Source organism: Pygocentrus nattereri, chromosome 23 (assembly GCF_015220715.1).
Source record: "Pygocentrus nattereri isolate fPygNat1 chromosome 23, fPygNat1.pri, whole genome shotgun sequence".
Lineage (NCBI taxonomy): Eukaryota > Metazoa > Chordata > Actinopteri > Characiformes > Serrasalmidae > Pygocentrus > Pygocentrus nattereri.
In genome coordinates, this window is record NC_051233.1 from 10308503 (window position 1) to 10336055 (window position 27553).

The 27553-nt window shown below is 40.5% G+C and overlaps 1 protein-coding gene across 3 annotated transcripts in view; it reads left to right on the forward strand.

Annotated features, from left to right (window-relative positions):
- srrm3 (serine/arginine repetitive matrix 3) overlaps positions 1-27553 on the forward strand; it is a 124295-nt gene that overhangs the window by 31537 nt on the left and 65205 nt on the right. For 2 of the 3 annotated variants that reach the window (XM_037533370.1, XM_017714884.2), the window contains exon 2: positions 26520-26758. In XM_037533370.1, the coding sequence (XP_037389267.1) occupies positions 26532-26758 (227 nt within the window). In that variant the 5' untranslated portion in view covers positions 26520-26531. Of the gene's footprint in view, positions 1-10447; positions 10559-26519; positions 26759-27553 lie in introns of those variants that run through there. The other variant, XM_037533371.1, reaches the window with a different exon arrangement.

Consider the following 27553-nt stretch of genomic DNA (forward strand, 5'->3'; position numbering starts at 1 on the left):
CAGCTGCACATGAGTCTATGGTTGCTATGGAGGGGTGTAACGCCCTCAGCATTGGAAGTGGTGTTCTCAGGAGTGATGGAGCACCATTGTTGAGTTGGAGTGATGTTACTGTTACAACATCTAGTGTAAACCCTCCCCAGAAGAGTAGATGCTATTATTGACCCAAGGAAGGGAAAACGTTCTATTAATAAGCTTTATTTTAGACAAAACTTTGGATCTGAATTGTCTCAATCAACTTCTTTCCCATTGTTAAACTGTTTTTCCTCCATAGGTTCTGTTTAGGCCTGCTGTAAAGTTGGCCTAAATAGACATTATCCACAACTTATACTGTTGAAACACACTTCTGGTAATTAACAAGCAGAGTGAATGTTTGCAGAGCTGAACTGTTTTAAAGTGCAAAATGAAAACAGACACTTGTAATATCTGCGTGTGTTTTAAATATGAATAGAGATAAGACTGAGAGATAGGTTTGGAAACTGGAAAGAGATGGGAGGGGGTGAAAAACTTCACAGGAAATGAAAGGAAGAGAGTGATAATTGAATTACATTAAGAAGCAAGAGAAGCTTCAGTCGTGGTTCTTCTCCAAAACTTTACATATTTCGAACATTTTTAGAGTAAACCTTAGCCAAGTGCATCGTGGTGTATGTCAGTTGTGCACATTCAAGTATTAGCTTTTAGTAAAACTTTGTGTCAGACTAACATGTCTGCTCGTCATCCACTGAGAGTAAAGAAATCTCACCTGTTAGCTCTAGTGTTAGTTTTAGCTCATTAAGTAGCTCATTTGAAGGTGCAGCCTCCATTACCCAAGCCTTATCTGAAACTAAAACCCACTCCCACACCAGTCCCCTGACTATTTTTGGATTTTTGTGTATTATATGTAAGAACCATGTTATTATTATCAATCAGAGCCCTTTTTCCCTCTTATTTATCAGTACAATAAACCTACTGTCTGATCATGAACTATTGTGAATAGTCAAAATGTGAGAGATCTGAGTGAAAACACTTTATCAAGACATGTCTGATGAGAACCCTCTTGTACCGCCCAGTGAGATCAAGCCTTTTATGTACCCTTAAACCATGTTCAGAACCCTAACATCCTCCACTTTTTTTGCTTATCTCATCATTTGCTGTATTATATGTTGACTTGCCTGAGGCCAACAGGTTTTTTGCTGATGCGCAGTAAAAAAAAAGCCCAACGTTGCGCATCAAAAATGATGCTTTCTGCCTGATGTGCCACTGTCACCTCACTATGCTGAGTTCATTCTCCTAGGGAGGTTCTGACAACCTTTTCATCAATATGTCTCTGATCTAGATGTTGAGGCTGCCTCTACCTATAATTTTAACGGGTTCTCAAGCCTCATGCACTCTTTTTAATATCTTCGACTGAGGCGGACAGGAGGCCGTAGACACCTGTGGTCAAGCCCTATTGGAAAACATTTGAAGTAATGGAACACTTTCCTTCACATGTTCTTTCTCACATGAACATACAGCTTTTTTATTCCATATTTTCTTCTCACTTACCCATCCAGTGCTGAAATCGTAGGCGTCAGTAGCCTACTTTTAATGTCGTCCAGGCTTTGGCTGGTGCAGAGTTGATGGATTGCGTACTAAATGCATGTGTATATCTGTAAACATTGCTTTGAGGTATGTAACTACAATGGAAGGTGGGTGTTTCTTGAGAGGTCTTGCTCATGTACTTTTATTTATATAGCAGTACTATTTCTGCCTGAACAGGGAAACAAACCTCTCTCTCCTGAGTGTGGGATGTTGTGTTATCCACTATGCTGTTAAACATTTTAAATCAGTCATTGGAAATATGTAAGAATAAAGCCCAGTTATTTTTTTTTTCCTTTTTTTGCTTTTAAGTATGTTGCTGCTTTTCAGAACTGAGACTTGTTGTCTTAATTCTCCATCATCGCTCTGCTGTTGAATTGCAGCAGAAGATGGTCATTAATATGACCACAGGCTACCCATCTGAGGTAGTCTAGCTCTATTATATGAGTAATATTTACCTGCAACTTTTCGTTGTATGTTTTAAATTGCTGATAATGAAGGAATGTTAATTCATACCACACCTTGGACGTTATGACGACCGATAGCTCAACTAGCTGAGCTGCGGTTGCCAGGTGTTTGGCTATTTTAAGTCAAGCAGAATCATTGTGCTGTCAGGAGACAAAAATAACTTAATAATGTACTTCATCCAGGCTACCTATGTGTGAGTCTTTTTCTCTTCGTGCAGTTTCCTGGCAACTAGACTTCTAATTAGCAAACCGGAATTCCTTCTCTTCTGGAATTTCATTATCTGTCTGTGTCCTGTTCAGCCTCTGTAGAAAAGCAAAAATGTAATGAAGTCACTCCTCAGTGATCATTGCGTCTTCATATTGATTGATTTCAAATTGAAATGTTAGAGAATGCAAATGAGATTTACAGTATTTTCGTTATTTTGACTTCTCTTGTGTTTCCACTGACCATTTTTGCTGGGTTTCTCAGAATAGCAGAGAAGGGAAGCCAAGAGAAGGGAAACAGTGCCTAAACAAACACGAGACCTTTGCTTCTGCATTTACCGTTAAACCTATCGAACCCTGACGTCTAAGATTGGGCAGGGCTAACATCCAGAGGCTTTAATTTTCTCCCCTTTTGCTCAGTACCGCCAGATCTGTTACGTCATACTGCACTGACTAGCATTGCGTTGAGTGATGGGGGGTTTGCGCACACTGCCCACCCAGAGAGAGCGAGGCCAATTGTGCTCTCTTGGATTCCCGGCCACGGATGGCTGTAGCATCACCAGGGCTCGAACTCATGATCTCCTGATGATAGGGCCAACGCTTAGACGGTTGTGCCACTCGGGAGCCCGCAATTCACATTCCTATAGGCTTACTGGTTTATTTCATAGAAATAAAATACGACTGAAGTGTGAAGGACATTCCAATTTCTGTGTTAGCTTGCTTAGAGTTCTAGTCTGTGACGCTAACAGAACAAAAATCCTCGTTTTTAAAATTTTGTTAACTTTTCACAAATCAAAATAAATAAAGCAGCAGTTTTGATTAATCATATTAAAGAAAAAGAGTAGATTAGATATAAATACTGGAAATAAACATTTTTTAAAGAAGTAAATTAGAAATATTTGTAATTTGGGACCTCAGTGTTGGCTAGCCATTTATTCATTTCCTCGCTGTCCAAGGAAAAACAAGTATCTAACGTTACAGGAGAGGGATTAATGTAAATTAATGTAGAGAGATTGTACTCTAAGTAGGCCTAGTTTTGGAGCATTTCTATGGGTCCATTCATCATGAACGTTTCACACCATGTAAACATTTATACCAGGAAAAATATCTCCGCACCTTAAAAATATATTAAATTCAATATTACAATATATGGTTCTACGATATAATCCAGCCAAACTGTGACAGTAACAAGGTTTTACAACAGGCCATTCGGCTGTTTGATAAAATACTGTGGCGTCAGCCCTTTGACTGCAGAGCGCTCTTCTAAATATGAGCGGTTTGAGGGAAAACGGAAAAGAAATGAGGATCGAGTGAAGTTGTGTGAAGTGCGATGAAGTTAATTACCGAGTTTCCTGCCTTAATATCTCATTAGAGCCGACCATAAATGAGCTGCATTAACGAGTGGCCTTAACGAGCTCTTGCTGCTGTGTTGTGCTCGACCATCAGCATCGTCATCCTCAGGGGCTTCTTTCCCTTCACTCTGTTTTATTTTTTTCAGAGACGCAACCATTGTATCATCTCTGATGCTCCCATTCTTCTGAACATTCTCCTCTCATTAAAGTGGAATGGAGGTTTTTGCCGGCAGGATGACCAGATGCCATGCTGGATTTGATCATTTTATTCTTTCTCTGCTCTCTCCTGTGTTCTCTCTCCAGCCGTATTTCCTACCCTCTTATACAGAAAATTCACAAAAGGTTCTTAGGATGGATGCAAGATTCTAGGAAAAACCTTTAATTGGAGTGGAACATAGAACTGAACCATTTGGGGAAATATTCCAGTTTTTCAGACCAATATTGCGATTATGTGACTATGGGGTTATATTGCTTAGATTAAGGCCTGCTTTTTTTGACTTGATGCTTGGTAGTATGGTGCCAGACTGACAGTTCCCCAAAGACAATGTTGAATAATGTAGAATATACACTCACCAGCCACTTTATTAGGTACACATTGCTAGTAAAATGACTTCAGAACTGTCTTAATTCTTCATGTCATACTTTCAACAAGGTGTTGGAAACATTCCTCAGAGATTTTGGTTGGTTATTTGAGTTACTGTTGCCTTTATATCATCTCCAACCAGTCTGCCCATTCTCCTCTGACCTCTCACATCAACAAGGCATTTTCATCCACACAACTGCCGCTCACTGGATATTTCCTCTTTTTCGGACCGTTCTCTGTAAACCCTAGAGATGGTTGTGTGTGAAAATTCCAGTAGATCAGCAGTTTCTGAAATACTCAGACCAGCCCGTCTGGCACCAACAACCATGCCATGTTCAAAGTCTCTTAAATCACCTTTCTTCCCCATTCTGATGCTCGGTTTGCACTTCAGCAAGTTGTCTTGACCACCTCTACATGCCTAAATGCATTGAGCTGCGGCCATGTGATTGGCTGATTAGCTATTTGTGTTAACAAGCAATTGAACATTTGTGTTAACAAGCAATTGTACCTAATAAAGTGGCTGGTTAGTGTATTTAAAATTGGAAGTCTTATGATTTGAAGATAAGTTGTTCAGCGGTTATAGAACTTTTACAATATTCAAACCCGCACATCTTAAACAGATTCTCATTTTCTGACTTATTTGCATTTTTAATCACTACAGCTGATATCCTGTTACGTTCAATCCACAGCGAAACTCTCAACAGTAAAAAGTCTTGAAGCCGAAGTCAGTTTCTCATTTGCCAGCTTCTTGTTTGTATTTTCACGTGGTGTGGCAGTTACGCCCTGGCACCATTTAAGGTGGACTGAGAACATGAGAAATACCTTATATCTTTACATTGTTTATGGTCCTAGTTAACGTCTGACGTTATTCCTCATACTTCTTAATCACATCCTTGCCAACATACTGGCTATGGCTCACATTAAGCACAGTTAAAAGTATAGTGCACACACTTAATCACAAAAACAAGCAAAAATGACACTTTACAGCCCTGTTAAAACAAAACATAAAATTTGTCACTAAATGGTTAAGCTGACGCTCCGTAAAACAACATAACAAACATCTTAATACTGATTTCAGCAATTCCAGTTGTCCTGGAATGGTTTACCAGGTAGTGAGTTACTCACGTATAACTTTTTCCTCCCTTTTCGATCATTTCATATATGCTTTTGTTGCTGTCCTTCTCAGCTATATCATTGCCATGCTATGCAAGCTTTCAGCTAATGTATTTGCGATACTAGTATGTACTAGTGTGTAATAGCACCTGTGTGAATAGATGTGATGAGGTAGCAGAATTACAGAAACATCAACAATGCACCCACGTCTCTACATGTCCCTCTTCTTTCTGTTCGTTTTGCTTCTCATACCACCACCACCCCCTCGCTGTCCTCCTCTCGCTCTCTCGTTCTAATTTCAGTTCTTCTCGTCTCTGATCCACTGGAAAATTGACTGCATTGGCCTGTTTATCGCGCTTGGGTTCACACAGACTTCTGAATCCCATTTAGAATGGGGAGACCAGCCACTTTATTGTCCGCCTACGTTTTCTGTCTATCACATTAGTCGCCTCAGACTGGAGCTAAGTAGAACCCCAGTTGGGTGCTGTCCACAGTGGGCAAAGCACCTGCCTGTTTCTTGGCTTGTCTTCTAGAACTTCCGGTGTGTTGAGGGTAATGCCTAAACAATTAATTGAGTTGCTTGCATATTATATTACAAATGTAATTCTCCTTTACATTTTTCATCTTTGGGTATTCTTAATATGAAAAGCTTGCTATCTGAGTGATCTGAGCTGATGGACTGTGGGTAGTAGGGTGTTTGGGTAGTGGGAGTACGATAGTCTACTTTAAAATGCCCAACTTAAGTGAAGTACTTTAACTAAGATTGGCTCAGATTAGTATCATCATTAGGCGATTCTCAAGGTTTCATTTTTGGCACTGGTGAAGAAAAGCTGGCATTGTGCTGCTAATCGGAAAGTTCACAACACTGTATGTATCATAACAGTGTTTAAATATAATATTTTAGAAGTGGAATTGTATATTGTTTCAGGGATTTTAGGCACCTGTCAAGTAGTTAGATGGCATTCAGGTCAATATTGGTACTCAGTATGTGACAATTTCTAGAGGATCTCGTGTCATTACCAGGTAGCAGTGCACCGATAGTTCCTAAGGGAACCAAAAACAGTACTTTTATGGCAATGGTCAGTAACCTTCCTACTGCAGATCTGCTTTCCTGCAGAGTTTAGTTCCAAGCTGCATCTGACAAGTTTACCTAACACTAATATACTGTATGTGATCCTCTGAAGAAGTTTATTAGCTGGAGCAGGTATGGCAGATTGTGGTTGGAGCTCCAGAAGAACGCAAATCTTCAGAAGCAGGGTTGGTGACCATTGTTCAATCGTTTCGGAGAACCCTTTTTGGCATCTTTATTTTTCAGAGCATGATGTTATGGCTTACAGTGATAATCTCTTAAATAGAAGTCTAGCCATCTAGCCAGACCTCAAAGTCTCAAAGAAATAACTTCCCTTCTCCTCTTGGCTGTGATGATTAGTCTCTCTCTCTGTTGTTCATGAACTTGAAATGGAAGTATGCTAATGCTGTATGTGACCCAAATCTCTGTGTGTGTGTGTGTGTGTGTGTGTGTATGAAGTTTCTTTCAAGATGAATATAACCTTTAGAACAGAGCTCCATGCACATCATTTTGGTTAAAGACAGAAATAGCCAGAAAATGTAGATATATAGTTACTGTTTAATGCTTGTTGCTGTTGTAAAAACCCTTCTTACTCTTATTTTTATTGAATTTTTTATTAATATAATTATTTCTCACTCACTCAGCTTATTTAAACAAGCAGTGGGATTCACAATTCTATAGAAAAGTTCCAACCATACCATATTTGTCGTAATTAGAAGATGAGATATAGTATATTGCCAAAAATATTCGTCTGCCTTCACACACATATGTGACATCCCATTCTTAATTTATAGGGATTAATATGATGTGACTGGTGCACAGTCATATTAGAACAGAAAGGGGCCATCCCCAAACTGTTCGCACAAACTTGGGAACATGAAATTGTCCAAAATCTCTTGGTCTGCGGAAGAAAGAGGCTGAGCCCAAATCCTGAAAAACAACCCCACACTATAATCCCCCCTCACCCAAACTTTACACTTGGCACAATGCAGTCAGACAATTCGTCCTTCAGATTGCCAGATGGAGAAGCGCAATTCGTCACTCCAGAGAACATGTCTCCACTGATCTAGAGTCCAGTGGTGGTGTTTTACACCACTGCATTCAGTGCTTTGCATTATGCTTGGTGATGTAAGGCTTGGATGCAGCTGCTCGGCCATGGAAACCCATTCCATGAAGCTGTCTACGCTGTTGTTGAGCTAATCTGAAGGCCACATGAAGTTTGGAGGAAGTTTGTAGTGATTGACTCTGCAGAAAGTTAGCGACCTCTGCACATTATGCGTCTCAGCATCCGCTGACCCCGTTCTGTCATTTCACGTGGCCTACCACTTCGTGGCTGAGTTGCTGTCGTTCTCGATCACTTCCACTTTGTTATAACACCACTGATAGTTGACTGTGGAATATTTAGTAGGGAGGAAATTGCAAGTCACAACTGGACTTGTTGCACAGGTGGCATCCTATCTCAGTACTGTGCTGCAATTCAGTGAGCTCCTGAGAGCACATTCTTTTGAGGGGGTACTACAACTGCAGTGAAAAATGGAAGTATCTGGTGCCAAAAGCGAGTCGAGTCGAGCCGTACTATACAGTGGACATATGGCTTTCGCTGCTGGATGGCTTTTTAATCCCTGAGATTTACATTCACTACCATGGCACCGCAGCATAGAGTCTTAGTGTAAACCAACCATTTTTAACAAAACTGTGAGACTTCACAGATTTGCTGGTTAGTTTTTAAATGGGTTAGTTGGGCCTTATGACATTCTTGTAGCATGCGCAGTCAGCCAATAGGTTCATTTTTATCACTATGACCTCTAAATATAGTAGCATCCAAGGCCAGTGGCATTTATCATTGAATGAAATCTGCATTTGTGTGGTCAAGCAGAATGAATACACTCCTAAATCAAAATTCCAGTCTCATTGTTACAAAAAGGAGCAAATGCAAGCGTTTTGCTCGCCTTGTAGAATCCTGGTCATACCACAATCCACAAATCCACCTCAGCTGGTCTGATTCCACTCTGATCTACCAGTGCTTTCCTACACAAATCCCAACCCTTGTGGCCATTTCAAAACAAGCAGCAGAGCTGGTCTCAGAACAGTGGAGATGGACGCCCCTGATGGCGGCTCGTCACATCTGCCAGCTATGACGGGGACAGATGACTCAGCTAACGTGGAAGGCAGCCATGACTGATCAGTGGAGGGGAACGGCTCGGAGCAGGCAGATGGGGGCGGGCAGTGTTTTGAAGTCCAAGCCAGCAGTCAGAGGTTCGCAGAGTGTGTGTGTGTTTAGTGCGAGAGCCAGTGAAGCATTTGGGCAGCGTGCACTGCAGACTGGAATACTAAAGCCTTGAAGCTGGAGGCTGCAGTTGCTGCCTTAAAATGCAGGCAAATTACTGAGTTATCAATCTTACAACTTTGTATTTAGCAACTACTGTAAATCATTCAGTAACTGCTATTAAACTAATGTAGTTGGAAATTGAAGAGTGGGCCCACATAAAGGCTCTTGTACTTTAGTCTTGTCAAACTGCACATCTCATTGCTGAAACTTGGTAGATGTCTGTGTAGGGAGCTTTCTGTGTGTTTATACCAATAGTAATAACTGATCATTTCGACTTTTATTTATAAAATAAAAGATTCTGGTGTAGTGTGTAATCATTATTAAATCTTCAAGACCTTTCACTCCACAGTCCAAACAGCCAGTATTTGTAAAGTAAGCTGCTAAAACAGGCTATTTTGAATGCCTTGTTTTTGTGATGTCATGAAAACCAGAGCATTTACACATATCCACTTATTCAGCCTACAGCACTTTAGCCAGGCCCGTTTACTCCCCAGTTTACATGTATCAACTAGTTAGACTCCTCCAAACAAACATTACCACCAGTGCTAGAAGGGCTTCTTCTGAGACCTGTGAAGCACCACCTCATCCCTTCGAACTGCCCCTAACACAATGACATTGGAAAGCTGAGCGCGTTCAGAGGAAACAGCCAACTGCCAGTTTTGTTACGTTAGCTAACAGACGCCTGAGCTGGCTAGCCTCGAGCTGAGTGATGGGGGGAGACTAATGAAGGCCATCTTACCCACCTAGAGAGAATGAGGACAATTGTGCTCTCTTGGACTCCCAGCCAAGTATGTCTGTAGCATCACCAGGGACTCATGATCACCTGGTGATAGGGCCAGTGCTTAGACAGTTACACTACTCAGGAGCCCAATTATGACTGCACATAAAACCACAAAAACATTATAGGTGGACCTTAGGGGAAATAAATAAAGTATAAGAAAATAGTAGTAAATGGGACACTATAATACACAAGCATAAGAAAGGTTTAGAATGGATTATTTATTAATTTTACATACCCAAGACCTTATGCATAGCAGAATCAGACATGATAGTTATTGAAAACACCAATATGAGTTTGTTAATATGTTACATTATTTGGAGTTATAGGTGAAAGAAATGTTAAGAGTTTTGCCCAAGGACTATATATAGCAGAGCTGCGGTATTCCCGCCTGGGTGGAGAATGTGGGGGGCAGAATGTTATCCACCATACTACCTATTCATCACATGTGTCAGTAGAATAGAGTAGAATAGAACAAAGCAGAACATAATGGAGTAGAACAGAGCAGAATGAAATGAACCAGAACAGGATTGAATAGAATAGATTAACGTGGAGCAAAATGGTCTGGAATAGAATAGAATAGAATAGAATAGAATAGAATAGAATAGAATAGAATAGAGTGCAGGCTAAAATTAGGATGCTAAATTATCGGTTGTAACATTCAGCTATAATTTACTGATTTCCCTGATTGTCTGTGATAATACATCACTCACCCATATATTGCAAGTTCCTAAAGAATCTGTCAACTCAGCACACATTCGCCTCCATGGTTTTGGACTGTTTGATCGGCTCTGTATGTATTTCGGTTGTTCGTCTCCGCAGTGCTGAGAGTTAGGCAGGAGGTTGACAAGCTCAGGGTCCCGTCTGAGTGACAGTGCCGTGGGCGATTGGAGAACGGCCTGGGAAGCAGAGGAAGGGCCAAGAGCAGCGTCTGATTGGTGCTGGGGGGCAGAGAGGCATGTCTAATTGACAGATAGCACTTCGAGTCTCTGAGGCATTCGCACTCCATCAGTCTCTGTCAATTAGAGTTATTCAGACTCGCAGCCCAAAGCAGAAACAGAGAGGAGATCACAACCACACAGACACTCAGTGGAGAGGAGGAAGGAGAGGTGAGCTTCTGTGCCGCAGGAGAAAGAGTGGGTGCACATTAATGCAAATGCAGGACTTATGCAAGCATCTCTTGCTCTCTCGCTCTCTCTCTCTCTCTCTCTCTCTCTCTTTCTGTCTCTCTCTCTCTCTCTCTGTCTCTCTCTCTCTTTCTGTCTCTCTCCCTCACCTTCACTTTGTGTTATTTTATTTGATCAACAGCTTTCTGCTTAGAGGTCAGTGATGAATTCATTTGTTTCACTGTGTATTTCTGCATTGCTGAGCGTATATTCAGAAGTCGCTCTGTAAAGGCTGTTTGTGTGTATGCGTGTGTGTGATTTATGCGATAGGTCACAGTGTTTTGGCCTGCTGGCTGTGCGAGGGTGCAGTGTGACGAATGTGTGCATGTTTGCTGAACCGAAAGCACTCTCCTCTGGACCTGGAGCTTGTGCCTCAGAGCACACATAATTACTCAGGCCTCCCTATCGCCTCTGGTGGACAGCAGCATGCAAGCGCCTTCACACAGGAGAACATCTTATAGTTACTTTAACCTTATAAAAGAATTGAATAGAATAGAATAGAATAGAATTGAATTGAATTGAATAAACAAAACTAAATAGAATGCTGTTTAAAAGAAGATGGTTCTTCTAGGGTTCTGTAGTAAAGGCAGCGGATCTTTTCAAAATTGTGAGTTCTATATGGAACCATTTCATGCTTAAGTGGTTCTGTGCATTGCATGGTGAAACGGTTCTTACATCTTGATTGTATGTCTTGTAAAGGGTTCTATATAGAACCTTTTTGAAAGTAGTCCTATATGGCACCAAAAGGGATTCTTATATTGTTATAGTATCAAGCTTGTCAATCATTTTCAAAAAGGTTCTGTGTAGAATCACGTCACATGTTCCCCATCAGGCTGAAGAACAGTTTCACCATGCAAACAGCCATTTAAGCATGCAGATGGTTCTGTATATATTCTAAATAGAACCATTGCCTGTACTAAAGAGCACTTGAAGAACCATATTTTTTATAAGTGTGCAGAATAAAGCAGAATGCAATAGAACAGAAGAAAGCAAAAGATAACAGAACAGAGCAAAATAGATCAGATCATAGTAGAACAGAGTAGACATGAGGCAAACAGACAGAACAGATTCAGTTCTCTTTATTTGCAAAAATGGAATAGATTAGAATAGAATGTAGTCAAACAACAAAATGGAATCAGGTAGAATAAACGAAAGCAAAGCAGAATACAATAGAACAGAACAGAAATTAATAAAACAAAGCAGAGCAAAATAGAATAGAATAGAATTGAGCACAATAGATCAACGGAATACAGTAAAACACAATGCCATTGAGTATAATAAAGCAGACAGTAACGAATAGAGGAAGCAGAGCGTAATAGAGCAGAACAGAACAGAATGGAAAAGAATAGAATTTACCAGAATGCAATACAACAGAATAGAATGTAAAAACAGAAAACAGTTAAATAGAATAGAGTAGAACAGAGCAGAATAGAATAGCATAGAACACAGAAGAACAGAATGGGGTAGAGAATCTGATAGAATACAATTGAACAAAACAGAAGAAAACTGATTAGGACAGAATAGATTAGAATAGAACAGAATGGGGCAGAGTAAAATTGAATTAGGTGGCATAGAGTAGAGAAAAACATCTAATTTAATGATCATGATAAAGGCTGGGAGAGCTGCAGTGATTGACTTGGGAGGCCCAGAGCACCAGGCTTATGGGAGAAGTTACTGTGTCTGTATAGATCAGGGCCATATGACAGAAACTTGTTAAGACTGATATCTGCTTGGTCATCATGAACGCTTTAGTTAGGAATGAATTTAAGACAGAAGCTATTACAGGACAACAATTCTTAAGTTCATAAGCCATTAAATACAGGGAAGAAAACATTGTTACAGAAACAAACTTGACTAAATTTCCTAATTTCTGTCCTAACTTTGGGATTTCCCCCAGAGGTGTTAACCGTCTGTTTCTACTGTTTTGTGCAGTCACAGGTAGAATAGTTAGCTGGCATAATGACGTTAGTTACTTTTATCTACACTGAAAATGGTGCTTTGACTTGTGAGGGTTTTTTTTTTAACAGCGTTTTAAAACCCCAGACGCTGCACACACAATCTCCACTGTCCCCTCTTGTTACCTTTGTGTGTTAATGTTGATGAAAACTCATCAGATAAAATATTACAGTGATGGCGGTGAATAGTGAGGAGACCGAGCTGAACGTGTGTCTGTTTATTAGCTAGTTAGGAGGTATAATGTTAGCGCGCTCGGCTAAAGCATTTGGGAAACTGAAACTGAAACTAGAGAGAGCGGCAACACTGAGAACAGTACAAAGCGCTGTCACGATATTCTTAACTTCCAGTTTATCGCGCTTTAGTTCTGTTTGACTTCATTTTAACATCAGTAACGGTTGCTAACGGTAGCAGCCTGGCTAACTAGCTTGATTACTTTGAGTATGTGTTTACGTTTCAGCTTTGGCATATGGTCTGTTGCTAGGTAACAGACATGATAGTTGATTGTTGACTTCGATCAAAGATCAGTTAAGATTTCTTAACTTGAGAGAAGATCAGATGCTGTAAGGTCAGATAAGATTCCTAAATTAAGATAAGATGCTTCTGTCATGCGAATTTGTGAAAACTCTTATCTTGACCTGTCAGATCTTAAGTTAAGGAAAGAAGATAGAATGTTTCTGTAAAACAGCCCTGCATCTAGATCAGGAGTTTGAGGCTTGGTTCAGATAGCTGATCACAGCAGCTCTTCCCTGTGCAGAAGCATGAATTTGCCTTTTCGCTGTTTAACACAGCGCATTGTGCTCTCTGCTGTGTTAGTCTTTTACTCTTTCTGTAGGACTTTTTGGGTGCAGGACAATGCTGTCAGCACACTTGCTTCTTCTTCTTCATCTTCCTCTTCAGTGAGGCAGAGAGGGCCTTAGGGAAAAGGCTGGAACAATGGCTTCCCTAACCCCATCATCTGTGGAGAGAGAGAGAAAGAAAAGGAGAAGAGGCATTTAATCTCCCTCCTAAACTCAACTTTCCAATTTCCGTCCGTCCTCACGGACAGCCGCGCGGCCATAAGGTTATTTCCAGTTCCCGGAACAGATAACCGCTTTAGGTCTTTGTCCTTTTTCCCCGCCTGCAAAGCAGACTGGCCAGACGAGGACAGAGGATTTACTCCTGCAAAAATGGCCGCCCCTTCTCTTTCAGTAGACGCAATAAAGCTTGAAATCATTTTGGAGGAAGCACAGGCTCGCCTCCCCGGGCGGTCCAAGCCATCCACTTGGTGAAATTAACCAATCTGGGCTTGAGTAAAGGACCGGCTCCTACGGCACCCTCGAGATCTATCAGCTTCAACTAGCTTCCGACGAGCTAAAGATAGAGGACCACCATGTCGCCTAACAGTAATGCCATTTTTGACAGAAGGAGAAAAGCTATTATAGTAGAGGTGGCGGTATTAAAGTAGGAAGGGGAATTCATAAAGGGCTCGTCTGACAGGGAGCAGTTGGAAACAATCAGGGGATTTTTTTGTCTTCATTACTTATTCACACTCTGTTTTTGCCCACAGACCTGTTACTGTAAAAGAAAAAAGAGAAGCGTTTTCTAATGAAATCCGCTCCAAATGGGTGACGTTCGTGTAAAATGAGCCTGGGGGAAACTAGAGTTAATATTTGGTAATTAAAGAGAGAGAGAGAGAGAGAGAGAGAGAGAGAGAGAGAGAGAGAGAGAGAGAGAGAGAGACGGTTTTGGGGGAGGGGGTTCTTTTGGGTAAACCCTTAAATGACAGCTGATTTGACTGATTTCAACAAGTCTGTAGTCTAAAGAAGAAAGCACTGAGCAAAATTTGCTTAACCTTTAGAAATCTAGAGTTGATATTTTTGTTTTGGTTTAGTATTAATCTCAGAGGCGGAGCTTTCTTTTAACAAGTGCAGGACAAAAAATGTAACTTGTAAAAAAAAAGTACACAATGGATTTCAATGCTATTTTGTAATTAAATGGTTAAATACATTAACTACAGTGCATTTAATGAAATGACAGCCATATAAACGTCCATATCACACACCCATACTGACTCTGAACAGCTTTCAGACTGACTGAACCGCATCCTCTGATGGGATGGTGGGAGGTGATAAAGAAAGGGAGCGAGAGAAAGACAGAGAGGAAAGAAAGAGAGGAGCTGAACATCACCGTGTTGTAATTGTCTCTGTCCTCTCTGTCCTGTCTGCTCTCTCTCACCCCAGCAATCCTCTTACTTTGCCTCTCTCTTTGCTTCATCCCTTTCTTTCTCTCTCTCTTTCTCACTTTTATTCCCTCTCTTTCAATCCTCCCCTTTGTGATTCCTGTTTCTCTTGCTCCTTTTTCTCTCTCGATCAGTTTCCCTTCCCTTTCTCTCCGTCTGTCTCTCTGATTCTCTCTCTGTCAGATTCACTCTGCCTGTTTCACTCTCTCTTACTCTTTCTGTGTCTTGCTCTCTCTCTGTCTCTCTCTCTAGGAGGTGATTGGATTGTAAAAATAACCAGAAGTCTGTCCTTGGTTAGAACAGAGCAGATGGAGTAACAGTGTTTGAAGTGTAGCTGTGTGTGTGTGTGTAGGATGTGATTCACGTGTAAACTGTGTTAGAGAGGTGGTGTCAGGACAGTGCGGCTGCAGTCTTTGTACCTGCCGCCTGTGTAGTTCATATTTTGTCCTCCTGCTCTGAATAATTCCTGTTTTCATTTCCTGCTCCTCGGTTTCAGTCTAGCCATCAGCTCTTTCCGTCTCACTCTTTCAGCTGTTACTGCTGTGACAGTTCAGTCCTGCACTGTCCTTAACCCACCTCTGTTTTTTAAGTGTCTATTTTTCATGGGTGCACTGTGAAAGAGAAGATCTCCATCTCTGACACAGCTGCACTGAAAAAAACGATTTACTAAATTTAAATATGTGCATCAGTCGAATAAGGGGGAGCTCAGACTGTGCCATTTCAAGCCCACTAATGCACTTCTTTTTATTGTCGTCTATAAAGCAACACCTCTCACCACTGAAAAAACGGTTCTAACCTGCGCAACGTGCTTTGCATTGTAAAACTGCGCATTTAGGTTGCAAAACTGTCAACTTTTTTTCTGCTGAGCGCTCATGAAGGAACAGCATATGTTATCCACAACTGGTCAATCAATATCGAGGATGGTTTCTCTGTAGTCACTTATTCAGCAAGCTTGACACACAGATGGTCATGAACGTGAAAAAGAGCTTCCTGGTTTGTTATTGTACAGTATATCAGTTTTGAAATTGTTATCAACCATCTCTGTTTTTTGTACTCTCTCAAATCGCTGTCTCATGTTTATCTACTTGTCAGATACACTAACCTGGTCCCTAAGAACAGCTTCTTTTTGTGCAATAGTATCATATTGCAATTAAAATATGTCGCCTGAGGGCATTTTCACAGTTGTCCATGTATACTTGAGTCCACACCCAGAACTGGTTCTGGGTTCATTTTGGTGACGAGCTCATTATTGCTGCTTTGTTTTCTCACATCAGTGAACTGTCACTGCAGCAAACAAGGACAAACTTTCTTTTAATACGCTTCATTTCAGGAAGAACATTGGATGAGCAGGTGTCTACAAACTTTTGGACATGTTCACTCTCGCTGAACCGCACAGCAATTGCTCTGGCACTCTTCCAGTCTTGCTTTCAACAAGTTCGAAAAGAGGTCCATTAAATTCCACCTCTTTCCTTTTCTTGATATGTGAAAACTTGTAACTATTCTGAATTCCTGTTCACCTTTCAAGGTCCCTTAAAAAATCGTTCTCACCTTGTGTTAAAGACACTGTGGGGACTGTTTTTCTGGCTCGCCGCTATTTCTGCGCCTCCGTTAGCAGCTCGACGTGAATGGCTTCTCGGAGAGGCTGGAGTGCCTGGAAGTGGTCCGTTTATTTCCGTAGGCCCTCTGAGAGCCGGGGAACGGAGGCTGGAATAGATTACTGGGTCTGTAGGCTGCTAGCTCTTTGCAGGCAGTCTGGGGAGAGCGCAGCTCAAGAAAAAATAGCATCGGCGGCTTGTCAGGCCGGGCCAAAATGGAGAGTGTATGGAAGCGTGGGCAGGAGATAGGGGGAGCTCCAGTATAGCATATTGTAGCGCATGGGTGTCTCCGTAGCTGGAATGAACAGTGCTAATCATCAAGGCCAACACAAACCTATTAGCTTTTTTTCGAGAGCTTTAGCTCCTTGACACTGTAAAGCTAAAGGTTGTGAACTTTCTGGCATCACCGAAAGTTCACTATGAGAATGGTAAAGTCTTGTTTTGTTTGGCTTATGGCAGTGGTTGCCACTTCCGAATATATCCGAGCTTGTATGAGCACCAATTTGAAGGATTTATTTCAGACCATATGGCCAAAAAAGTCATTGTACATTGCTAAATAAGACTATTGATTTGCATAGAAATAGTAGAAAAGTCTTAATATAGATCAAATCAAAAATGTTTCCAATTCTTGGTACACACATTTGAGCCTTCTATCTGCATAAACAATATAAACAGAAGATCTTCTGAACTAATATGAAGTATAAAGAAAATGAATAATGTTCTAAGGAAGATGTACCCAACTGGCTTCAATGTATTTTCTGGAATAATCATTGTTCACATATATAAAACCTCAGATTTAATGCTAGGACAGTTCAGGACCGGAATCTAAATCGCCAGCTTGTGCTAGTTTAACCCTAAACCTTATATTGTACACAACATTGTCTTCAGAGACTTTCTTTGACCCCTTTAACTCATTAAAATCTGATACCAGAGTAGTCAGGTCATGTGCATGTCCACGCTGGCTGTAGTAAAATAGATGAGCATGTAGAAATGGGGCTTTCTGTGTGCTGCCATGTTTTCTGCCACTATATAAAAGAAGCAAGATGCTCCTTTTACTGTTATCCTGTTGATTTGGTCAAATGTGATTAGTATGAACCAATATAGCAGGACCCTGTTTTACCAACAGATGTTACAGCAGTAAACTGAGTTGGAAGAAAGCTCTTATTCTTATTTGTTGCTACAATAATAATAAATAGCCAGTCAACTTAATGGTAAAATGATCTACCGTAGCTAATGGTTTGGGCCGTATGAAATTCAAATTTTGGATTTCATTCAATAGTTTTCTGTGGGTTCAAAAAGGTTAATATGTGTAAATTATCACTTATTAGCCTAGACGATCAGCTAAAACCTGAAACCAAACTTGATGCCGTTTTTCATAGAAAGCTATGAGTTGCCTGCCTTGTATTTGACATTGAGTTGCATTATTGTGTATTTTTGAACACACAACAATCATCATCATCATTGTCGTTGACTGCTTAATCCAGATACGGTCGCGGTAGCAGTTGGGAGAGCAGAGAATCCCAGATGGCCCTGTCCCCTGCAACTTCTTCCAGCTCATTCCCAGGGACCCCAAGCCACTCCCAGGCCTACTTGGAGATGTAATCCCTCCAGTGGGTCCTAGGACGACCCCGGGGCCTTATCCCGGTAGGCCATGCCTAGTACACCCCCACCGGGAGGCGTCCAGGGGGCATCCGAATCAGATGCCCGAACCACCTCAGCTGGTTCCTCTCAATGCGGAGGAGTAGCAGCTCCTCCCAGATGGCAGAGCTCCTCACAACAATGCTTAGTTCTATGTTATTATTAAAACAGAGGGAAGAGATGGTTTCTGAACTTTTCACACCTCACAAGTTTGCAATTCTGAGGCTGAGGAAGTTCTACAAGGCTAAGCTGCCTGGATAGTTGTCCTTGATACATACAGGAAAGATTCCGCATTAAATCAAATAACTCAAACTCTGCTGAAATGTTGACACATTAAAAAATATGAACATTACCTAGCTCTTCCGATGGAAAATAAGTACTATAGGTTATATTGTGTACAGTGTGATGAACAAAAGATCAAAAAGGTCAAATAAAATTAAAGTTGTACGGTAAAATGATTGGACAGCTGGGATAGGCTCCAGCACCCCCCCAACCCACACTGCCCAACCCCCACTTGTTAGACATAAAAAGTGTACTATGTATAGGATAAAACTACTAATGCTACAGAAATTAAAATCAAGATCCATAAACCTTTGCTCTGAATTCAAATTGTTAGGTGCCCAGAGATTTCCTAACAGGACCCTCAGGAGAAAGAGATGAAATGTAGTTGGCTAGGCCTCCATTACCTCTATCAATAGAGCCATAGTGCCAGAGCTGGTGAGAGAGGTGAAAAGAGACTAGTGGAGACACTGGTGAGGTGATAATGAATTCTCTAGTGGGAGCTGTTTATTTAGTGAGAATGGAAGTTTACAGCCTCTTTGGAGTAGGCAGGGTTAATTCGCTGCGTTCTCAGTGTAAGACGGCCTGGCTGTGGGGACTACATTTAGCACGCTGACATCTAGGTCTGTTGTTCTTGAGACCACCTTTCACTTTATTCAGCGCTTGGCTGATGCATCACAGAATAGAATCAAAGCCTTAGATCTTACATAGCATGTCAGTGATCATTAGGTCATTATGATCAAAAGGAGGTGTGTTGGGTCTAAGGTGACATGTTTAGGCATCAAAGAAAAGATCAAAATGTTGAAGTTTGAAAACACAAATGGTCAGCACCTTGTATGGTATGTTTTAACAACGACCAATTCCAAATATGAATGTATATACCTGTGCTGAATGCATTAAACCTTAGAAGCTGCAGCGCTAACAAAAGCTTGGGATTTTATGTTGTTATATCTCACTTTTCAAATTTCACCTCACACATTATCATATGGACTGCTGCTTCTGTTCACTAGAAGCAAACTACATTTTAACAAACGAGGAGATGTAGAGATGGAGATCTTGCCAGTGTTCGTTGGAACAACGCCTCACGTCCTTTATTCAGTATGTGAAATTGGCCACTTTTCTATTGATGTCCATTTCCACTACTGAAAAAAAAATATAGCTATTTAGTAAGTCATAATTACGAGAAGGTTTTCCAGAATGATCACTTATGATTATCACTCTCCTGATTATGACATAGAATCTCATAATTCTGACTTGCTTTCTTATAATAATGAGTTTGGTATCTTTGGTATACGTATGACCTAGTACAGGTTAAGAATATCATGTCTTATAATTACGACTTGCTATCTTATCATAATGAGATGTTACAGGCTTAGTACTTCATAAGAATAACTTACTATGTCATAATTATGACTTGCTATCTCATATTACAACTTAGTATCTCATAATTATGGCTTAGTGTCTCGTAATAATAGCTCAATGTGTCCTCATTATGACTTACTCTTTCATAACTATGACATGGTGTCTCATATTTATGACTTACCTCCTCATAATCATACCACAGCATGTCATAATGATGACTTAACATCTTAATATGAGAAAATATTCTCATTGTTTTGAGACCTTATGTCACAGTCATGAGATACCAGGTCATAATTATGAATTTTGAGAAACTTTCCTGTTATAATGATATACTCTTTTTCAAGTGGTAGATATAAGCTTCTATACTTTTCTGCCAAATGGACCTCACATTTTAATCCTAGATATGGCCCTAGCCCTTGACAAGTCAAGTCACAGTGAGCAGTATCCGTTTGGAATGTTAAGATTTCATCAATATGACATTTATCATGATTTAAATTACTTGGTTTTCCTTTAGGTCTTTTTTTTTTACTGCCGCTGTTTGTTTGAATAAGCAAACTGCAGCAGCAGAAAACAAGACGGAGATGGCAGGGGACTTTGAGAATGAGAGAGAAATGCACATCCAGCAGTCTGCGCAATTACTGGGAGCGCGAGAGAAACCTGCTTCTCCTGTGGGACTTTATAGCTAGCTGTCAGTACTTTACAAGTGCTTATGCAGGCAGACGCACACACAGAGCTCCAAGACTTCCGCTGAGCACAGAAGTCATATCTGCTATGTGTGCTGTTACTTATTATCCTCCCAGAGCACAGTGGCACAATGTCTGCATGCTCCACATACAGTTATGAGATTTCTACAATCAATACAAGTGCTTTGTCTCCTCATGTTGCCTTTATTAGCCATTGATTACCAGAAGCTAGCTCTGACAGCTACCTCCTGTTCCAAATACAACAAATATGAAATTGCTTATCTAAATGGCATCAATTGTTGTTTGGAGGAAAACACTGTCAACAATATCGCTGGGTTGTGCATCCAAAGAACCTCGCCTAATTAACTGCTTCTTTTTGTGCTCTGTCAATTTCGTGACATCTCATGCAGCACAGGCTGCGACTCACTACATGAAAAAACAAATTCCCAAGACCAAACTCGGTCCGATCCCATAACTAAACAATGCAGATTGTTGATGAGTGGGACATGCCCATTAGCAAAATTAAAGCACTGATTGGCTTTATGATACGATTTAAAAACAAGAAGGCACACGTCATTAGCATATGGACTCCAGCATCTGTTCGCCAGATCCCATTTCACCACATGAGGGGATGCAGGGATGGAGATTCATCTCAGTGTTCTTTGGAATGAAGAACCTCCTGTCCTTTTTCTGGCATTTTAGAAGAGGTTTGTGTTGGTTGTGATGGGGAAAACAAGCTGATAATCAGTAGGATGTCTTACTTAGATAGTAAACGATGTGCTTAGTTTGAGCAAACCCTGGATTTTCTGTCTCACAATGACTGATAACCACTAAAAAACTAGTTACATCACCATGGCAACTTACAATAATATGCAAAAGTCTTGGTACCCACGTTCAAATGACAAGCTTTGTTGAAATAAGCGGTAACACTTTATTTGAAGGCTACCTACATAAGGGCTTTATGACGCATTCATAAGCACTGAATAATGTGTTTATGAAGCACTACTTGAACATTTATTAAGTGCTTATGTCGGTTCTCGCAACCTGACATAAGATGTTTTATGAAATAAATGACATTGTACTGCCATAATAAGAATAAACGTTGAACATATTTACAGCACTAAACACATTTAAAACACATAATTGCATCAATCATCTTGCATCCATGCCATGGAGCAAAGAGGGGGTGGGTTTCCAGGCATATTTAACCTGATATCAGTATAATGATCTTAAGAATGCTGACATAAATAGTTATGTATAGTGTTTTAAATATATTTAGTGCTGTAAATATGTTCAACGTTTATTCTTATTATGTCAGTAAAATGTCATTTATTTCATAAAACATCTTATGTCAGGTTGCGAGAACCGACATAAGCACTTAATAAATGTTCAAGTAGTGCTTCATAAACACATTATTCAGTGCTTATGAATGCGTCATGAAGTTCTTATGTAGGTAGCCTTCAAATAAAGTGTTACCAAGTAAGCTAATACATCCTTTACAAAGAAAACACTTCTGCATATTTTAATGCACAATTACTTTTTATTTGCTGAAATATATATATATATATATATATATATATATATATATATATATATATATACATACACGTGAGTGTGTGTGTGTGTGCGTACAACCTCTTTTTTCCATCTTTATGTATTTATGTAAGCTTCAGTATGTAGTGAGAAGTGAAAGTGGTTACATTTGTTAGGTTTTGTGAAGCTGAAACTTAACTAAGGTCAAAATCCTGCAGAGCTGATCTTTAATCAGTTGGACAGCTTCCATTAACATATGGCAGATGCTTACACAGTGGAGGTCTAAGCATTTCCCAAGGCCATAGCGTCACCAGTGAATGATATACATTGTGTCCGTAACATGTACTGTAACATGGGGCACACCCTCTATTAAACACTGTCTTTGTTTGTTCTGTATGGCAGCTGAGGTACAGGCCAGATCCTGATGTTTCGATTAGAAAGACTTTGGAAAAGCATCAATCTGTGAAGTTGTTTTATGTCTATGATAAACACTTTTACTGCTTTGAGAGGAGGCTTATTATCAGCGGCTATAAAAGACAAAGGGCACAAATGCAGCTCTGTTTTCTCATGCAGAGCTTTAACCACTTGCCTTTTTGGGATGAGATCTGTAGTGGAACACAGAAATGCACTTTCTGAGTTAAGTGTTAGGTTGTGGCTATCATAGAATGCAGTGTTAATGAGTTATTTTTTTCCTATAATGTAACCAGTAGCGTTCTTTAGAAGTGTGAAGTGTTTCCTTTATGTCGAGGCAAATTTGACTTGCTTTCAGATTTATAAAAAAATCTGCACAGATATTTTTTCCGCACTTTTTCCAAGGTTCAGTCTTAGACGTTGGTGGCATTTCTGCTTCTCATGATTCAAGTAAGCTTTAACCTGTATGTCCAGTTTTAACACTGTAGTGCAGATTTTTTTCTTTTTGTGTATGTCTGCTTCTTAGTTATGGCTTGTTTACAGCTACACATCCTTTCAGACCCACGGTGTTGAGTTGTCTTCTCACAGTATTAGGATAAAATAAAGGATTGATAGAAATGCTTGTGATCTTTTTATCAGATCCAAATCAAGAGTAGATGAAAGCTTAAAATGCTGTTTATCTGATGGGGACCGTGTTGGTGACCTACCAGGCAAAGTTGTGTCCAATTTTCTCTGCTATTCTGTAATTATTCTGATATTTTCCTCTTCTTTATGCAGGTGGAGTATCTTCTAATCTTGCCATTTTAGATGTCTACAGACTGCCCCATTCGCCTGTCATTTTCTAGCAACATAACCAGATATTATATCGCTGCTGTCTGAACAAAACTCTCCATTTTTATCATTTTTCAGTTTGTGACATATTTTAAAAATGCCTGTTGTCCTTTATATTCTGTTTGAATTTCATGATGAATGGACCAAAAGAAACAGCCCAAAATGTCTGGTTCTGTTGACTTACATTAAAAATGCTGTGTTTATTCCTTCTCCTGTAAATTATCATTTTGGAGATACATGGTTTTGTTCCAAAATGTCCTGCCAAGAGCAGTTCTGTGCTTAAGACAAATAATGCTACAAACAGATGTACTACAGCATGGATGTTTCTAATAAAATGGCCAGCAAGTAGTCCAGTCTGTTGGTATTCCACACGACGTTTGTTGTAGGGAGATTTGGTTTGATTTAAAGGTTGAGGTCAGAGGAAGGGGACAGAAAGAGCTTGTTAGGGCAGTCCATTTCCCAAAACACTGACACAAACATAAAAATTCTTTCAAATCCTTTTGACTCCAGAAATGTCTTGTATGCAGATTATTAGAGAGAAGGTGGGAGACAGGTGCAGATTGAGAGGAGGGTGGAGAAAAGATGATGAGGCTGATAGAAGGATAGAGGGAGCGAGAGAGTGTGTGCATGCAAGTCACAGTGTTTTTGAAGCAGTGATTTAGTGGATAATGAATTCCGTGATGATGCCTCCTGCTGCCGAGCCACCTGTTTAGCTATGCAATGCTTCGTGACTTTACCCACAATGCATGGCTGGCTCTCCCCCACCTTGTGTGTTTAGCATTCAGCACACTGTAGGGCATTGTCCTGAACAAACTCATTAGTTTATGCTGCTTTTACCAGTCGACTTTAGCCATATTGCTTACTCATAGGGATCTATTGCATTTGTCATAAAGGATAAGCTAGTGCTCTCTTCCATTGCACACATCTTGGCTCAGCTTCTCTTCTAGTGTGAGAAAGAGCCAAATCAGATCTTGCATCAGTAATTTTTAGTCAACACCAAGCTGCGCAGTCTATAAATGCAAGTCTACATTAACTCATTAGCTCCTTTTTCCCAGTACATCTGTTGATAAACAGTACGTGTCAGCCTTTTTCAGACCTTCATGATCAGCATTTTACCACAGAGTTGCTCTTGAAATGAAGCCCCTTACCTGAATGTCTAAGCCAGACTTCCTCATCCTAGTTAGTTACAGTCTTAGAGTTAGTGCAGGATGTTATCGAGGGAGTGAACTTTAGAGAGACACATAGAAGGAACCGGCAGCCTCTTGGGGTAGTGAAAGCCTTCAGACTTGGTTTAGCCTTTAGTAAATTGATCCACTAGACAGGCCTCATCTGTCAGGCAGCTTCATCATACAGCAGCGGGGTCTCGCAGCATTTTGATTCAACTGTGCTGAGAAATCTGCGACTCAACTGCCGCTACTGTTATTGAGCTTGGCTGCAACATTCAGTGAAGACTGAGCTCGGAGTGCAAGTGAATGGGATGCTCATGTAACACAAACGATTTGAGAAATTTGGGTTTAATACAACATGCAGCACCGTTTTTACCAAGCCAGAGAATTCAACAAGTAAATGGCATTCATTCACTTGATCCATCCATCCATCCATTTTCTAAGCCGCTTCTCCGTCAGGGTCGCGGGGGGCTGCTGGAGCCTATCCCAGCAGTCATCGGGCGGAAGGCAGGACACACCCTGGACAGGTCGCCAGTCCATCGCAGGGCAGACAGACAGACACAGACAGTCACTCACACACTCACACCCAGTCACTTGATATTTCACCAAAATATGGTTTTATGAAATTTAATCTAGTCCTACTCCCACACTCGTCATTAGAATATGACCAAATGGGCTTATCCAATGTGTCCATTTTCATTATATTTCACTTATCATTTTGAAGAAAAAAAAAGGAATGTGTCTTAAGTCTTACTAATTAATGGGACAACATCAGAGAGGGACACCTAGAGCCCACAGGCCAAGAGGGGCATTTTCCGTGGACAGCACCTGACCACTCTGGGCAGTGACAGTGATTAAGCGATGTGGTTGAGTTTTCTCCATTGTGAAAAATGAGTCCATTAGTGGAGCAACTTCTGGCCTCTGTCCCAAAGAGATGGAGATGATAGCACTTCTCTCTCCCTCTCTCTTTCCCTCTGCCCCTATCTACACAATGACGACATTATCCACTGTGTCTCTGTCAGAACCCACTATTCCCTCAAATGCAGACACAACACATTTGCACAGAGGTTTTTGGTATGTACGTCTGTGTTTTTATGTGGGTGAGTATATGTATCTGTACATACTCATATGAGTGGGCCCCAAGCATCAGGGACATTCAGCAACGTTAGCAGCATGTGAATCTGCCGTTTTGGTGTTAACATCAGCTTTATCAACATTGAAGATAAACCTTAAACCTCTTTACTGACACATGCACGGTAGACCAAGGTTGCTGTAGGCATTAGTGATGAAATATGTTACTTTCCTGTCATCAAAAATATTTCACTCCCTTGCAAAAAAAAGTATTTCTGTCTACAGTGATAACCATCAAGCTTTATCAACGCAGCCGAGCAGAAAGGCCACGAGAGGTTAATTATTAATATCTAGCTCAGAGTGAATGTCTTGAGTGGTGAAATGATCCGATCATCAGTTCACTAAGGGGATATGACATTTAGAGCTGCTATCTGTATCTGCAAACTGATCTTGGATCAGATCGTGATGAATTGCTGGCTATGGTTTATGGACCACTTGGTGACCAACTGGGTATGACTTATTGTAGACTTGTAATACTGTCAGATCAGAAGTTTCACTTTGTCATCATGGTGTCTTCTGACTTCTTTAAAGCTTTTGTTTAAGCTTTTCTCATTAAGCTGGTTCTCATCTGCCATCTTTGTTGGCGATGTATATGATACTGACAAATGACTTCTATTACAGTTTAATGTAATAGATAGTGTATAAACACACTCAGGGTTTATTGAATGATATATTGAGTTGAGTTTAATCTGGGGATAACCATAAAGGGCTTAATGGAGGATTTAAAACTGCTGATAACTGAATAATCATGCTAAAATCAGCAAATTGGCCTAACATTTTCAACAAAGAATAATTATAGCCTGTGAATATTCTGCAGTCCAACCTAAACCATAGCACCAAGTTTTGAAACTGAACCCAACTGTAGACCAAAAGAATTCTGTCTAAACCCAACTGTAGCCCAGCAAAATTTTGCCTGGACCACACTGCAGCTTGACAAAATTCTGCCATAATCCGAATCTGCCAAAACTTGACTAGAGCCTGACAAAATCTGCTTGAATCCTGCAAATTCCATCTCAGCCCTCCTGTTGAATACAAAATTAATTTTCCTGTGGATTTTGTCCAAACTCAACATCACTGACTCTGTCTGTCCTCTTTCTCCAGAGTGCTGTGGACATGTACGACGGGGCGAGGGTTCCCTCCCCTGGGGATGCCGCTAATGGGGTCCCCCTGCAGCCTGCCATGCACCCCAAAGCTGACGATGAGCCTGAGGAAGAGAAAGGTGTGCAACAACCGGAGCCTGTGCTGGTGAAGAAGGCTCACCGTGAGATCCTGGACCATGAGAGAAAGAGACGAGTGGAGCTGAAATGCATGGAGCTGCAGGAGATGATGGAGGAGCAGGGGTGAGACAGATATGTGTGTGTGTGTGTGTGTGTGTGTGTGTGTGTGTGTGTGTGTGTGTGTGTGTGTGTGCGCTTGTGGGTACATTGTTGTCCAAAAGTTGGTATTGGTAATTTTTGCTATTTTAATCAATGACACTGTATTCAGTGTGGATTAAAATAAAAACGATACAGAAAAAGATAATAGCTGTTTTATTCAGTCATCTACAGCTCTGCTCATCCCTCTGGGATACAGCTTTATACAGCTTTATACAGTTGAATCAGTTTATATAGCACGTGTATCTGCAACAAAGTTGGTTTTAGATTATTTGAAACATTAATTCCGCCTTTTTGAAGAAGTGATTCCAAACTTCTGAATAACAGTGGTTCATCTGACACATAGTGGGGATTGTGAATAACGTCTGCTTTTGGTTCTTATTTTGCTTGTTTGTTTGCTGTAAAATACACAGTGTTACCTCCTGACAAGGGAGTCCAAAGACACAGTGTGCTCTTTCGCTTAGCATGTTCTTTAAACTGCTAACAGGTATGGCAGGTCAACAATAAAGATATTGTAGCTGTTTCAACAAAACCTTGCACCTCTGTCAATTGTATGATGAACTGACTAAAGGAAATGTCCCAGAAAGACTTGGAAAAATGTCTGGTTCCATTGACTTACATTAAATATAAAGCAGGCTTTTTCTTCTCCTGCAAAGTTTTGGGGTTCAGGGTTTTGTTCCAGCACCAGCGATATATTAATAATACGATAAAGGGCTTTTAATGCAATATTCTGGCTAGAAATTTGTCATGACTCAGGTTTGT